Genomic DNA, 15,020 nt, shown 5'->3' with positions numbered 1-15,020 from the left:
GTCACACGGTGAGGAAAGCTCCCACTGCTGCTGACACTATGTTCGAGCACAGACTACCCACTTAAAACCGAAGTATTTAGCAATTGTGCAATGAAGACAGTCAAATACGTATCCAAAGCAAATAGAATACTCATACTTAGAACTAGATTTGGCTTTTCCTTACTAAATATTACAAGAGTCAATTGAAAACCTTTAAAGTTCAATAACAATTGTAGGTTAGACTGAATACAGCTCAAATTTAGATAAGGTATCAACTATTATTTACAAAACGACCTCAAGGTTTCAACACTAATCAAGTAAGCTTCAAAACGCCATTTGTGTTATTTTAAAGATGGCGCCTCCTCTACACACTTGCACCAGTGAACATGAGTGTTTCTTGCCCTCTATGAGCCTAAAACTGAACTTTCGCGGCAAATGAAAATTCAGTATCTCTGTGCATGCTTACCACGCCAGCAAGTTTACTAATGGAGTAGAAATGTCGACAATGGCCTCAGTTCGCAGGCAGATGGGTGGAAAGGCCTTCGTAGTGGCTCATGAGTGACTGCACGTGGACCGCAAAGACTTATTCATCTTAAGGTATACAACAGGCAGTAACTCAAAGTTGAAAATATATATAGATCAGCAATAGGTCTGTACTAAAATGCAGCAAACTTGTGCAACCCCACATACAGAAACCTACTAGATAAGGAACAAAAAAAAATCATTTGACTCTCCGTTGTAAATCTGTAAGAGGAATTCTTCAAAACGAGTCAGTTTGCAACACATTTAATTGTCCGAAGAGCCTAGAACTCAATTTTCATGCAGCTGTCAACATAACTCTGATCAAATTAGTTCTCTCGTATTTAAGCACATTCCGGATTTTTAGACCTACTAGCATATTTTTTTTAAATGTAAGCCTTTAACATTAGAGATAGTACTGTAGATTTGCATTATGAAAAAGAAGATAGTTTATAATCGGTGTCAAGCGAAACAGTTCCAGCAATCACTCCTGCTACTAATTTTAAAATGAAACACCTACGTCATACATATTTTCTAAATGCAAAACTTTATTGTCTTGATATACAAAATAATATCATGTAAGATTTTCATTGAGTACCAGTTAGTTTACAACTACAGCAAAAATAAATATGTACATCAATTGAACAGATCCACCTTTTGGACTGTTCTGCTTTGGTTATTCTCAGATACATTTTCTTTATTTATAAAATCCATATCATGTTTCACTAACGGGCCTTACACATTTCTATTAATTGCAATAATTTGCACAGTCGGTTTCTTCAAAATGTTCTTTGGCTTTATTTTGGAATAAATGTTATTCTGTGGCTGACTATGACTAAACTACTTTCAAGTCTGTTCTCGCTAAATTACGCAACCAGAACTGTGTACCTAAAACCGTGATTTATTTAAATATTAACTGACATCAGAACACGCCACTGTCATATATTTGCGTCTAAGAACATATAATTTTTACACGATGTTGTTTCTCAATTAAGGTTATTCTTTTTTAGTTAAGAAATACAGATCCACGTAACATTTCTTTCAACTTCTGGCCAGAAACAAGGTTCAATGAGGTATAATGTGAGAGCAGTTGATCGTCTATTTACAACATGTCCAGTGTCGATGAGCCGTTACTTCTGCAGGTCGTCGTTCCATAGTTGTCCATTTCAGCCTGAAACGAAAAAGGAAGTTTTTGAAAAGTACTTTTATCAAATTAACGATTTTCGAAAGTATTCATCATTATGCTTTCACGTGAATTGATTAATGAATGGATACTTTTTCCAAAAGCTTTAATTTGCACTCTGACTGCAAATTATAGTTTTATACTTTATAGTATTATAGTTTTAATAACTGGAGTGAGAATTGACTGTTATGTGCAGTATGAAACAGAATTGAGCTAGGTATGTTTTGTCCTGCAAGGGAAACTAAATACCAGTGGCGTCTCGTCCCTTGGGGCTTCCGGGGCTTAGCCCCTAAAGAAAAACGGACGTATTCACGTAATTATCAATCACCATAACGCATAACTATCACACAGTCTTTTAAAAGGCGATTTTTACCCACGTAAATTCATCGTCTGTTGCAATGGATACGACAGCGCTCCTAGCGGCATTGATGTCAATTATCGTTTTCCGGGGCACGTCGCAAAGGAAGGCGTGGCCTACACCCACCTACGCTACAGTGAAGGTCACATGCTAGCAGAGAGAGGAGGGAAGAGTGCAATGGATTTGAGTGCTGATTCGGGGCTAGCTCCGTTGCGTCGCGTCGATCTCGCGCGTTGTAGTGTAGTGTTGTGGTGGCTTTCATTCGCTATGTTTGAGTGAGTTTGGCAGGGTTGATGTTCGAACACAAATTGTCAATTACAAGACACAATGAATTTGTCCGGAAAAATAGGCATATATTAAATAGAATTATCGATTGCTTAAAATTCTGTGGTCGACATGAACTTGCTCTACGAGGACATAATGAAAGAGAACAATCTTTAAACAGAGGCATCTTCCCAGATTTATTATCCCTTCATAGAAGAGGGAAAACTAAAGAGGGAACTTCGTGTTCTTTATTGTAGTGAAGAGTTGAAAAACATAAACTCTATCAGTATATTGCATTCATTTTTTATTTAAAATTATTTAGAGGGTGCCTTTTCAGAAACAGTAAAAATGACAAACATAGTTTTAATAACTCCAGTGGCAACAGCTGAATCTGAACGATGTTTCAGCACATTGAAGCGTATTAAAACCTGCTTAAGAAATGCAATGGGACAAGACAGACCAAATGCTTTGGCACTTGCTTACAATAGAGATAGAATACATTTCAAACATAGAGGGCTTCAACGAAAAAGTAATAACAAAATTTGCTGAGCAGAAGAACAGGAGTCAACGTTCGTAGAAAGGTATGTTTCACAACAATACCTGTTTCTTTTGTAATCATGTGAATTGTCATTATATTTTTTTTTTAAAAAAAAATAAGTCCAGTTTTGTAGTTTAGAAGAAGATAAATACCCGTTTTTTTGTAATTCATGTTATTTGTTATTACATTTCAAATTCTTTCAAAAAAGTAAGTCCAGTTTTGTAGTCTAGAAGGAAAAAAATACCTATTTTTTGTAATTCATGTGAATTGTGATCAAATTTTAAATTTTTTAAAAAATAAGCCCCGGCCAAATTTGAGGCCACGAGACACCACTGCTAAATACTATGTTCTTAATCCGATATCCCAGCCACTGTTTCAGAAATGTCGTATCGGGGCTTTGTGTTGTGTTGAAGGTGAAAGTTCTACACGTGTATCCGTCCAGGATATTTACAGAACACGATTAATTTATTTTCTGAAATGTGAGTCGGTTCAATTAATTACCCACGTATGCATTAATTTACGTCGTATCTTTGAAAAAGACCCTTCAGAGTTGAAATTTTGTTCAAATTTCCATACACGCAAAGAAAGTGTCTATCAGCCCCACCCGCTAGCATACACTTATGAGGCTACAGCCCCTCCCGAAATTTTGAGGAAATCAAAATTTTCAAATAAAAGTAGTAAAGAATACTGGAGAAACAAAGTTGGTAAATGTACCCCCCCCCCTCTTAAAATTACCCCCGATTACCATTTTTATCTTTGAACAACTTTTAAAACGAAGGTTTAAATTGTGATTACAAAGTTTTTATAGTGTATACAGCCTCTGCTTAGAACGCAGCTATGTGATATTCACTTTTACAATTCCAGCCCTTCCGAAAAAACAGCCTGCGTACGCTATTGGGCTCACCTGTACTTGTTGCACCTTGTAAGGTCCTATTAGACCAAAAATAATGCAAAATTTATCATGTTTCCAAATAGTTTCTTTGCCATGACTGGGTTTAACTATTTTTTTATTATGTTTACATTTTGGAAGAGTATTAGTAGGGTGGTTGTCCAACGCGCCTAAAATTGTCCATCATAATTCACAATCACTTAGCTTTACGGAGTAATTGTGGAAATTCTGCCTTGTAAGTGCCATGACCTACCTCAACGCCCATACGTCGTTCCTCTATTGCCGAAATTTCCTCCAGATCCAATTGGTCTGTTCAGGCCTCCAAGTGGACGACGTGAGCCGGTGCCGAAGCCGGAGCCGGTGCCAACGCCACCAGGTCGGAAGGAACCAGAACCGCCACCAGGTCGGAAGGAACCAGAACTACCACCAGGTCGGAAGGAACCAGAACCAGTACCAGGTCGGAAAGAACCAGAACCAACTCCGGGACCATATCCCCTATTGGATCTCTTGCCCCTTCCTGAAATAAATAAGGAGGTTAACTTCTCCACATGTCGTAGGAAGAGCAATTGTCTCTGTGCTCCCACCACCCAACTCAACGTTGGTTGTCCAAATCACTCATTGTATTACTACTAATTACAACATAATCTTTTTCACCTTTAAACCAGAAACTAGTGAGCAATAAATACGTCCATGCACTTCCACAGTTTTTTTTTCCAGGGAGGGGTAAGCAAGGTAGTTTTTTTTTTCCAGGGGGGCATATGAGGCATATGTTTCCCCTTAATAGTGATGGCCACTCAAAAAACACTATTTCAGTCTGAAATTATCATGTTTTTCTTCACCGAATCTAACGTAAATTATGTGACTGAAATGAAATTATGTGTGAAATATATAACTTTCAGGTGGACATTCATTTTCCAGGGAGGGGCCGTGGCCCCCCCTTCTGGACGTCCATGAATATATCCGTAACATGGCTTCCGATTGCACCACCATTCCCTTAAGTTTCTATTTTTAAATGATGACGAAATACTTGCTTTCTGTTGATTTGAAATGCTTTGAATCACCCCCTGTGTAAATAACATAGCCCCGGTTACATCCAATATAATGAACTCATCTGTTACGATCTGGTACTACTTATATATGAACCCCTTTTTGCCGCTTGACTATACTAAATTGTTGTCATTGAATACTTGATCTCTGCGTCATTATTAAGAAATTGTTTGTTGCATTTTATTACTTCTTGTATAATCTTCAGAAACGAAACTAATTTTTTCACTAGTTGAACTAGAGTCTGTAGTAGAATTGATTTTTTTTTGTTTGAAATGAAAGTTCAACTTTGCCATAGAGGTCTCTAATACTAGACCGGAAAAGCCTATTCACCAAAACAAATGAATGCAGGATTGAAACTCAATAAGATTGTCGTTACAGCTTTCGAATTTATTAATGCAAGTAAGTGCCTACCCACAGTTTAAATTCTCTGCTAGATAGGCTCCTGTAGAAATTATTTTGAAGGTACATGTTTTGCAATCAATTACTTTTAATAAATATGAAATTGTTGTGTTACCTCAACGTCATGGCAAGAAGACAATATGATTTATGCTCTGATCCGGGAATCTGTGGAGCAGGCAAATGAAAGCAAGTCCTCTGTGCAAGTAGTGGCTCGAGAAGGCTCCTCCAACGAACACGTGAGAGGGTAGTGAGTGCCGCTGCAAACCATTCGCAGCAGCGCGCACTGCTTTGCTCCGCCCACTCGCTTTCTCCCCTTTTTCACCGTTATGCGCGGCCTTGCTACACAGATTCACGAGACAGAGTGTAAGTTGCTGAATTTTACTGTGCGAGAGCGAATTGCTTCTTTGTTTGTTTGTTTTTGAATGTTAAAAGATCATGACTATAAATACCTCCATAGCCGCCACCAAATCCGCCGCCTCTTCCGCCACCCCCTTGTCCACCAAATCCACCACCCCTTCCGCCACCAAATCCACCACCACCTCTTCCGCCACCATATCCGCCTCCACCAAATCCACCACCCCTTCCTCCACCAAATCCGCCACCCCTTCCGCCGCCTATTCCGCCACCGATGGTCCCAGGCAGGGGCCGCCCTTGTCCTCCGCTTCCACCGATGGTCCCTGGCAGCGTCTGCCCCTGGATCCTTCCAGGCGGCGGGCGACGGTTGGAGCCATAGCCAACGCCATCTGGGAAGAGAAATGGCGATTGTATTTCAGAAAAATAGCAAGGAAATTGAAGTTGTACAGAAAAGTTTACAAATGTGACTCCTCTTTCTCTGTTGAGATAGCAAAAATCTAATACTGAAGATTTGTGCGTCAAAATGATTACGTGTAGCGTGATTGAGCGTCTTGCCGTGAATCACAGTGTTTTCAACTGGTCTGAGAAACCCTGCACCAAGTGTTTTTTTTTTAAGTGATTGAGACTATACTTTTAGGAATTTCGGTATTTATTAATTACATTCATACACACGAATCTATTGTGTAAGTTATGTACAAAGTGATTTTCTAAAAGTTATTTTTATAACCTGTGTTGCAAAAACGTGTATTCTACTTTGTCGGGTCAAGCCTCCTCTCCCTCTTCAACAGGCTTCCGATCAGCAGCGTCTCTGATTCTAACGTATGAAATATAGCAACTCTATGCATGCTTTTCAATAGCAAATTAAATATGGGCTTCATACTGAACTTTTTTTTATAATATTAGTTTGTAGATTGTCAATGAGTTAGTAAGAAACAAAACACCTTAATTTTATCTACTTTGGTTTTAAAGCACTTGCTTTTGTTGTCCAAGGGGTCCCGGGTTCGATACCCGGTGGAGGCACATAGTGGTTCGGATCCCACTTTAAACTGTAGGCACAGTCCCGATTAGCCTTACTGTGCATAAAGTGGACTTAAAACACTAACTCAATCAATCAAAATATTTTTGTTGACGTTGTTTTCGCACATATTACCTAATTCATGTAACCTACGCCCATTTCTTTTAAAAAAACGATTCAGTTATTATGCTCAATATAACATCATTCGACTTCAAGACAGTCTGCAGCAGAAATTCCCTAGATACTTGGACTGGAAATAAAATATTGTTCAAATATCGGGCACTTTTTAGTAGCCCGACACACATCAGAATATTACAAGAAGAAAGTAATCGCGTTTTTATGTATGTATATAATTTCCAACAACTGCTTTCCTGAAACCTTTCATGATATATTTATTGTGCAAGATCGGCCAAAATTTATCTCTGCATTTGCTAGAACTGCCTGCTTACCAGATACCATAATTAAATACCAATAACTAAGAGCATATAGTCGTCCAATTCACACATACTGTAGTCTCCTTATTATACGGCCTTTCTCAGACACTGTACACTTTGGAAGTGTGGGGATTTGCATATTTCTGTTAAGTCAAGCTTTTCGAAGCAACCGGAAAAAAAATAGACCTTCAATTTAAAGACAATCAAAATCAAAATCTGAGAACCACATGAATATCATATACTTACATTGTCCAAGAGCCAGAGACGCACACGTCACTAAAAATAGAAGTAATACGAACTTCATGACTAGGCCGAAAGGGTTCTGCAAAGAAAAAGAGAAATATTTTTATATATATTTCTGTACCTTCGCATTTTAACTCGCATGTGTTCTGGGTTTTGCAACTCTCGATGCGTTAGTTATCTGGGCAGCTGGTATTAATTTCAATTTATACACATACAAACAAACTGGGACTGGAGCTACTGTTTAAAGGGACATCCGAAAAACTGAGCAACGGGCCTCCACCGAGAATCGAACCAGAGACTCCGTTACCACTACGCCATCGAGGAGGACGCCTCGGTGGCTGAGTGTGTTTATTTATTTATTTAAGTATTTGATTTAACTGCTGAAAAACAGCGTACATGCCTAATACAGCAGTTTGTGATGATATAACACATACACAATATTACAAATAAGAATTAAAAATTAAAATGAGTACTACATGATAAAATTAGTGAGAAGACCAATTTCGTTAAAATTTAAAAAATACAAATTTAAAAAGTACAATGTAATCACATATGTTAAAAACACATTAAATGTAAAATTACACATGTTATTATCATAATGAAAGGTTACTAGACTCCTGTGGATTATGACGGTATTGGGATATGAGAAAATTAAAATACCTTTTATGTTTAAAATAAGAAGCGACAGAAATTGCAGAGCAGTTGTTTCGGAGCACATAATGACGTGTCTTTAGTGTAATTTTAGATAATAAATATGGTACAACAAGTTTTCCATTAATTAATTTTGGAAATGTAATTCTAATCGTTAATATCTCTTCTTTCCAAGAGACACGATATATTAAGTTTGTCTAACAACTTATAATATTCATAATAAAACCTAAAAAGTCTGAATTTAGAATATAAAAATGAGGCGAATCTTTTCTGAACATTTTCAAGCATGTCTTTCATATTATTGTTACATGCAAAATTCCAAGTTGTTGTCCTGTATTCCATAATAGGCCTTACATACACCGTGAATAACTGAATTAACAATAATAGATTGTTTGCATTCGACCATTTGTTAACTAAGTGGCCGCTTTTCTTTCTAGCTTTTCTAGCAATTTCATTGAGTGCACTCAAAACCAAAGGTTCTGGATTCGAGGCTGGACCTGTTTGTTCTTTTATCTACACAAATCATAATTAATCTTTTCGTCCTGATTAGCCTACTAAAATACTATAATCCAGTGCCGTGCCAAGGATGGGGTTACAGATTCCCCCTAACCAAACTTTCGTAAAATCAAATAGGACTTATTTCTTTTTTAAAAGAAAAAATAGGAAGTATAAGTCCTACCTTTTATACGAAAATTTTAAGCATGCAACTGCAATAACTGAACATTTGAAAAGTGTGTTCCGAGACCTTCCACCTTTCGTTTTCTGGTAAATTTATAATGGGCAGAAACTTTATTATTATTATGATCCTTTATTTTTTATGTACTGAACAGAGAGTACCACCAAAATGCACCAATGCAATCAAAATACAAGCGATCTCACACCACAGTGTCGTGTGCATAACCAGTAGGAGTTTGACAGTCAGAACCCTCCCCACTTTACGACCGAATTTCTCATATCACACATGCGTAAATAATTTGTACATGAGAATAGATGAACTTGGATTTCCTAAAATAAACTACTACGTAATACGATTTCTACGTCAAAGATTAGAAAGATTACTGCAATTACTCTAACCCAAGTGCAATACACATTTAAAATCTTATAAAAGTAGGTTGAAGAAAAATAAAATGTATACGTCATTTTGGTTCACCATAACAATTATATTCGTAACTCTAATAAACTGTAGGCTTGTAAGTTATTTGTTCTGATGAGATTATTTAACATCGTGGTTTTTTTTTATTGTCAAGCAATTGTGAAGCATGCCTAACTCTAAGACTGTGAATGTGTAGTTTATTCTTGTATTCAGTATACTAGCGTTAATACATTCGATTTTGGTCCGTACTCCTGCTCCCTTTCAATCCAAACTGTAATACCGAGAATCCAGTCATATTGTCCTGTCGATTAATTAACAAAAAGCCAATAGAACCTGAGCAATTCTAATTGGAAATGCCTTGTTAGCAACAAAAAGCTTTTAGTGAACAGTGTGCAATTCATCACAGCAGCTGAGCGAGCGTGGACAATCGCAGACAAGGTCGGGGCCAGAACGTTCTACACGTCTCACTGTGTACGTGTAGCAAATGTGACGCAGAATTGAATGAAGATCGTAAAAACTGCGATAAAGCTATTTCTTTTCTTTCCAGGTGATCGGTTCCACATTGAAAAGTGACAGAGCGAAGGGAACAGACTTCTAAGAACAACCGATACGAAGATATCGGCAAGGAAAGGTATGTTTATGGAACGTAGAATATTTGTTGACTCTCCTTGTAACAGCCAATGAATGCTCTCTTTAAATATTTTCACCCTTCTATGCTTGTAAGGTATTATAATGTTCACGTTTAACATAAATTAGCTATCTCTTTAAGTATCTTGTAGATTATACTTGAGCAACCTAGATCGTACGTAACGTTTACTCATTCATCCGATAAAGGAAGATAACAATGTTGCATATTTCAGTTGGAAGTAAAATATTGTTCTGGCATTTTTGCTAACCCAGTCCGCATCACAGTACAACAAAGACAAATAATTGTGTTTTCATTCTTACTCTAAGTATGTTTTTGTTAACATTCTAATAAATTGGAGGGAATTCTCCTTAATCGATCGTAGGGTATTCTTATCAAATTCAGTATCAGGTTAATGATGTTTTTAGATGATTCTTGTTTATTTATTTCCTGTACAGCAGAAGCCATTTTAAACCGGAAAGAAACAATACTGGAACAGTAAACTAAATCGTGTTAAACAAATCAAATCATTACCAAGATTAAAACAGAGTTTGGTCTCACAATAACATTACTTATGCACAATTTTGTTGTAGGTTGGTGATAAAAGACGAATCACAGCTGACGATAACTATTTGGTTTGAGATGTTCTTAAACTGTTTCGGTAGCCTGTGAAATAAGGAACGTCGTATGAGTGAAATTCTGGAAGTTGTAATGTGGATAGTTTCCTTTATTTGTGGAAACGCGTCCAATTTGAACTTGCCATGAATTTTTAATGTCAATTATCTCAGGCTCAGCCTCAACTTTCTCCTTATAGAATCCTGCCGTAAACAGACCATTCAAGTGTTTGTAAAGTAACGATTAGAATAAGACATGTACAAATACGATTTGGTTTTACTTCTCGGAAAGATGTTCGCTTAATATTAGACGATAAGAAACGGGTAGACACACATTTATTATTTTCATTGATCCATATTGTAACCACCCATGGCCGTAGTCTTCGTTATATCTTGTGAAGATTATAATCAAGTAAATTATATATAAGCAGATGTGCTGTGTCAAATGGCACCGGATCAACCGGAATTATGAGAGAATAAAGGCATTGGACAAAAGCTAGCTCAAGATTATGGTAAAAGGCACCACCCAACTGAGAAGGAAGAATGGATTTCTATTAGCCTATCTGTGCAAACTTTCACAGAGTATAGAAGTCTTTTTTCCTTAAGGCTCGGCTAGGCCTTTGCTTTGATCGACGTCAGGCAGCTTTTTTTGTAATTTTCATCTCGGAAAAATCGTTATGATATTCCAAAATCTGAAAAAATATATCTGCTTAGAATTCCTTCTAGAACATTTTGCTGTCACTGTTGTCTAGATATTATCAGTACTTTAATAGGCTTACAAAGACACGAAACTATTGAGAATATCTAGATAACAGCGAAAGCAAACCACAGGTAAATTCAAATGAATGCTCTAGAACAGTGGGTCTCATTGTACCCTTTAGTCGTAACTAAACGTCTAATGCAGAGGCGCAACCACGATTTTTTTGTCGGGGGGGGGGACAAGTACCAGGATAAACGTACTAATAATAATAATAATAATAATAATAACAATAACAATGATATTAATAATAATATTTTATTTTTATTATTATTACTACTACTACTACTAGTAGTGGTGGTAGTAGTAGTATCGAAGACGTGATTATCCTCATAAATTACGCAAAAAGGAGATAGCAGTCGGCATTAAAGCATTTGTTTGGAACAAATGATTTGAAATATTTTTTCAACTCGTTCAATTTCACATAATGGAAAACAAACACACAAACTGTATTTTTGAATGGCAGAAATGAATGATAAATGCATTCCGAAGATATTTCTTTGTTTACGTAACATGTATAACTTTCATGTATAAGGTATGTTTTACACATAAGCAACATTGAAGAACATAGAATAAGAAAATATATATGCGACATGCTAACACTAAATTGTGCACGTATTCAAAATTTATTCGATACAAATAAGCAATATATATTATTTAAATACATTACAGAAAACAAGTACTATATTGCAAGCGAAGCGAGCAAGAAATTTTTTTAGATCCAATGTTTGCAACTGAAAACAATATTGATTTAATTGGGCGCAAATAATTTCACGGGGCGCCATGGCATTCTCTCTTTTACATTTTTTTTTTTCATTTAGATCGTTTGGCGTCCATGGCCGACTCCCGCCGCCCCCTAGCTACGTCTCTGAACTTTACGAGACTGAGAAAAGCAGGTATTCCGAACGAAGCGGGCAAGAAAATTTTACGAAATGTATTTTTATTTGCATAAAATTTGAAATCGAGGGGGGCAATTGCTCATCTGTGCCCCCCTGCAAGTGCCCTTCGCCGTCAACGGTTGCCCCCCCTAGCATTGACTTCCGTCGAAGGTTGGGGGGAGGCAATGCCTCCCTGTGGTTGCGCCACTGGTCTTATGTACCCCCACGATAGATTTTCTCCGAATAGTGTTTTTTTTTTTGGGAATGTGGGGGGGGGTTGCCTGACTGGTGGGGCGTTTTTTATATGTCGCAGGCGTGTATCTGCAATAGAACAAAATGGCATTCGGGCTAAAAAAAGAAACATTAGAATCCTACGTTTATTATTTTATTGGATGTTCCTACGTTTACAACCTTCATGATTAGTTAAGAAAAATAAGAATGTGAAACACATGTATGTTAAGAAGAATATGAAATACTTAAATTTTTATATATTTTTTCCAGAGTTATTGAAACAAAAGTGAAGAACAAAAATAAGTTTGTAAACAAAATTTCAAGCACAATTTCGCAGTTTTTATTGTAATTGCTAAGAGTTTCTAGTGAGAAAGATGTGCCAGACGTTTTTGCACTTAAAATGTTTGTGAGTTTTTTGAGTTGAAGGAAGCATGGTCCACTCTCCCCCACCCCTACTCGCGGGGGTACGGTGCACAGGACTCGCGGGTCTGCGCAGGTTGTTTTGCTCGTGGTTCCACTATATACACCTGCAGCCAAAATGTTGTCGTGTGAGTATATTCTCGACATTTCTCTTCCGAGCTGATAGCGTACCCCCTTCAAGTCATTCATGCACCCCTTGGGGTACGCGTACCACAGTTTGAGAACCACTGCTCTAGAAGGAATTCTAAGCAGATTTTTTCCCCCCAAATTTTGGAATATCATAAAGATTTTTGGTAGATGGAAATTCGAAATAGCTGCCCTGGCGTCGGCCGAAGGTCCAGCCGAACCCTAATAATTGTTTTGTTGTTTGAGGCCTCGTTTCGTTGCCCTACGAGCCCTCGAAAATCGAGATTTTATACATTATATACCATCACTCATAACAGGCTCACAATTGACGAAAACATTGAATTAAACATCCACTTAAGGCACGTAGCCAGGGGCTGAACCCTTCTCCAGAAATCCTACAAATTTGTCGTTCGTTTATAAACCTGCCACTTTGAAACCCTTCCGAAATGAAATTCTGCGTATGCAGAGCATCTTTTTAAATGACTGGTCTTAACATTTAATTCATAAACAGCTACCTCTCCACTTTTTCGCCTCTATATGGCTGCTGCTGATAAGGGATGAACCCCACCGAAATCGACTTGGTATGACTAAAGAGGTAAATTTGGTTTAGGATTTTTTTCAATATTATGCCAACATCCCGGTCTCTCGAATTTTCAGAGGTTTGGCTCCTTCTCGGTCTTGTTCGATAAATCTCGATGGGTGTGGTCTCGTTCTCGTCTGCATTTCGTAACGCAACTCCCATGCTGCGTTTGGGATCGAACCAAGAACCTCTAGATTGAATTGGGTAATGTAGTTATTTGTCATTCATCTCTCAGATGGTTATCACTCGCTTGGCCTAAATGTGATAAATGCAAGAGGTTACTTTTTAAAGGAATGGCGATAGAAATTAACTTAGGTTAGATATGGGTTTTATACTCTCCATGACTGAACCGATATGGATTGGTTAAGAAAAGGATATTACTTGCCTTACAAATATATGAAGATTGTTGCTACGCTTGTCCTCTCAACTATCACTTGTCTGACCTCCCTGTGAGACATCGAATCTATCACACACCATCGTCCAATAATCGTTCTCCACTTTGCTCCTCTCTCACAATCCGCAGACCTTACTCTCTCTCCTATACTCGCCAACTGATCACACCTCCTGAGTCACTCCCCTAACGTTTGCCTAATTGCTTATTCTGCATTCCTTTCTCTGCTTCCTGCTATGCTAAGACTTTATACTTCTTACCCAATACCTTGGGTACGATACGATTTTTTGCCTTTCCGTCTCCGTCTCTGTCTCTACACCACCCTTCTGCCTGATCAAACAGATAGATATGTGAGAAATTTTTAGAATCATTCGAGTAAAAATCTCACATGTAGAGGGATAAAGTTATTTAAAAATATGGAAAATAGAAGGTCTAAGAGAGATGGAGACAGAGCAAGAAAGATAGAAGAAGATAGGGAAAAGTAGAAGAGAGATATGGAAACAGTAGATATAGAAGAAAGAGAGAGAAGCAAGGAGAAATTAAGAGAAAGAGAGAAATAAGAAGAAACAGTAAGATAGAGAAAGACAGGGAAATAAATAAAAATATAGAGAAATGGGAAGATGGAAGGGAAAAGGAAAAATATAAGAAAACAGAAGAAATGAACAAAAAGAGAAACCGAGGGAAATCAAAACTAAAAGTAGAAGAAAGCGTGGAGAAGAAACAAATAGCGAAAAGATAGGAGAGAATGAGTCAGAGCGGAAGAAAGAATGGAGGAAAAAGAACTATAGAAAAGGATATAGAAAGCAGAAAATGATGGTAGTTCCCATGACAACCGAGCGAACAGAATTCCCTAGCGATTGAAGTAAACAAATTAAGAGTTTTTATGAACCCAGGTAAACATATCGAACGTTGGAAGCTCACCTGTTAGCCGACAACCAGCTCCGCTCCAAAGATGCGAACGAGGACTCAGAGCTGCGGCGATGGACTGACACAAAGGAAGCACGTGCCCCGGAAAGTATATCCACGAAATAAGAAAAAGAAACGCTGGAGGATGCTTCGATCGACCACTTCCTCGCTGGCGAAACCACATCGGCCTTCCTGCGTTCAAAACAGCAGAAGCTGGCTGGCAAAGAATTGCTTCAACGTACTAGGATCGGTTGGAGTCCACAAAGGATTTTCTTAGGGTGGCATCAAGGGTGGAGGGCAATCACTGCTAAGACTCTTCTCTTCACTTTGTCTCTTTCTTGATAAATTTATATTTTCCTCTCTTTCTCTTTCTTCTTGTATTTCATTTCCCTCTTTCTGTCTTCTGTTTCTTTATCTATCATTCTATATTTCTTTCTGTCTATCAGTTCTTCTCCTGTTCTTTTACCATTCTGTATTCCTCGCTTTCTATTTTTTCGTTCTGTTTCTTAATCATTTTATATTCGTG

At 37.6% G+C, this 15,020-nt stretch overlaps 2 protein-coding genes across 2 annotated transcripts in view; one reads left to right on the top strand and one right to left on the bottom strand.

The window, feature by feature from the left end:
* Nucleotides 1–1,026: 1,026 nt before the first annotated feature.
* Nucleotides 1,027–14,623, bottom strand: LOC145986801 (uncharacterized). The gene is made up of 5 exons (XM_083121241.1): nucleotides 14,510–14,623; nucleotides 7,226–7,301; nucleotides 5,626–5,919; nucleotides 3,984–4,247; nucleotides 1,027–1,669 (listed from the first exon to the last, which is right to left on the bottom strand). Exons 2-4 carry the CDS (start codon nucleotides 7,281–7,283, stop codon nucleotides 3,985–3,987), a joined length of 615 nt encoding a protein of 204 aa, XP_082977367.1. The 5' UTR covers nucleotides 7,284–7,301; nucleotides 14,510–14,623; the 3' UTR covers nucleotides 1,027–1,669; nucleotide 3,984.
* LOC145986799 (P protein-like) overlaps nucleotides 9,502–15,020 on the top strand; it is a 99,125-nt gene continuing 93,606 nt past the window's right edge. The window contains exon 1 of the mRNA XM_083121235.1: nucleotides 9,502–9,597. The gene's annotated coding sequence lies outside the window, so the exon portion shown is untranslated. The remainder of the gene's footprint in view (nucleotides 9,598–15,020) is intronic.

Source organism: Lepisma saccharinum, chromosome 4 (genome assembly GCF_977018435.1).
Source record: "Lepisma saccharinum chromosome 4, izLepSacc3.1, whole genome shotgun sequence".
In the NCBI taxonomy this organism is placed as follows: domain Eukaryota; kingdom Metazoa; phylum Arthropoda; class Insecta; order Zygentoma; family Lepismatidae; genus Lepisma; species Lepisma saccharinum.
This window is presented reverse-complemented; position numbering and strand designations above follow the sequence as displayed.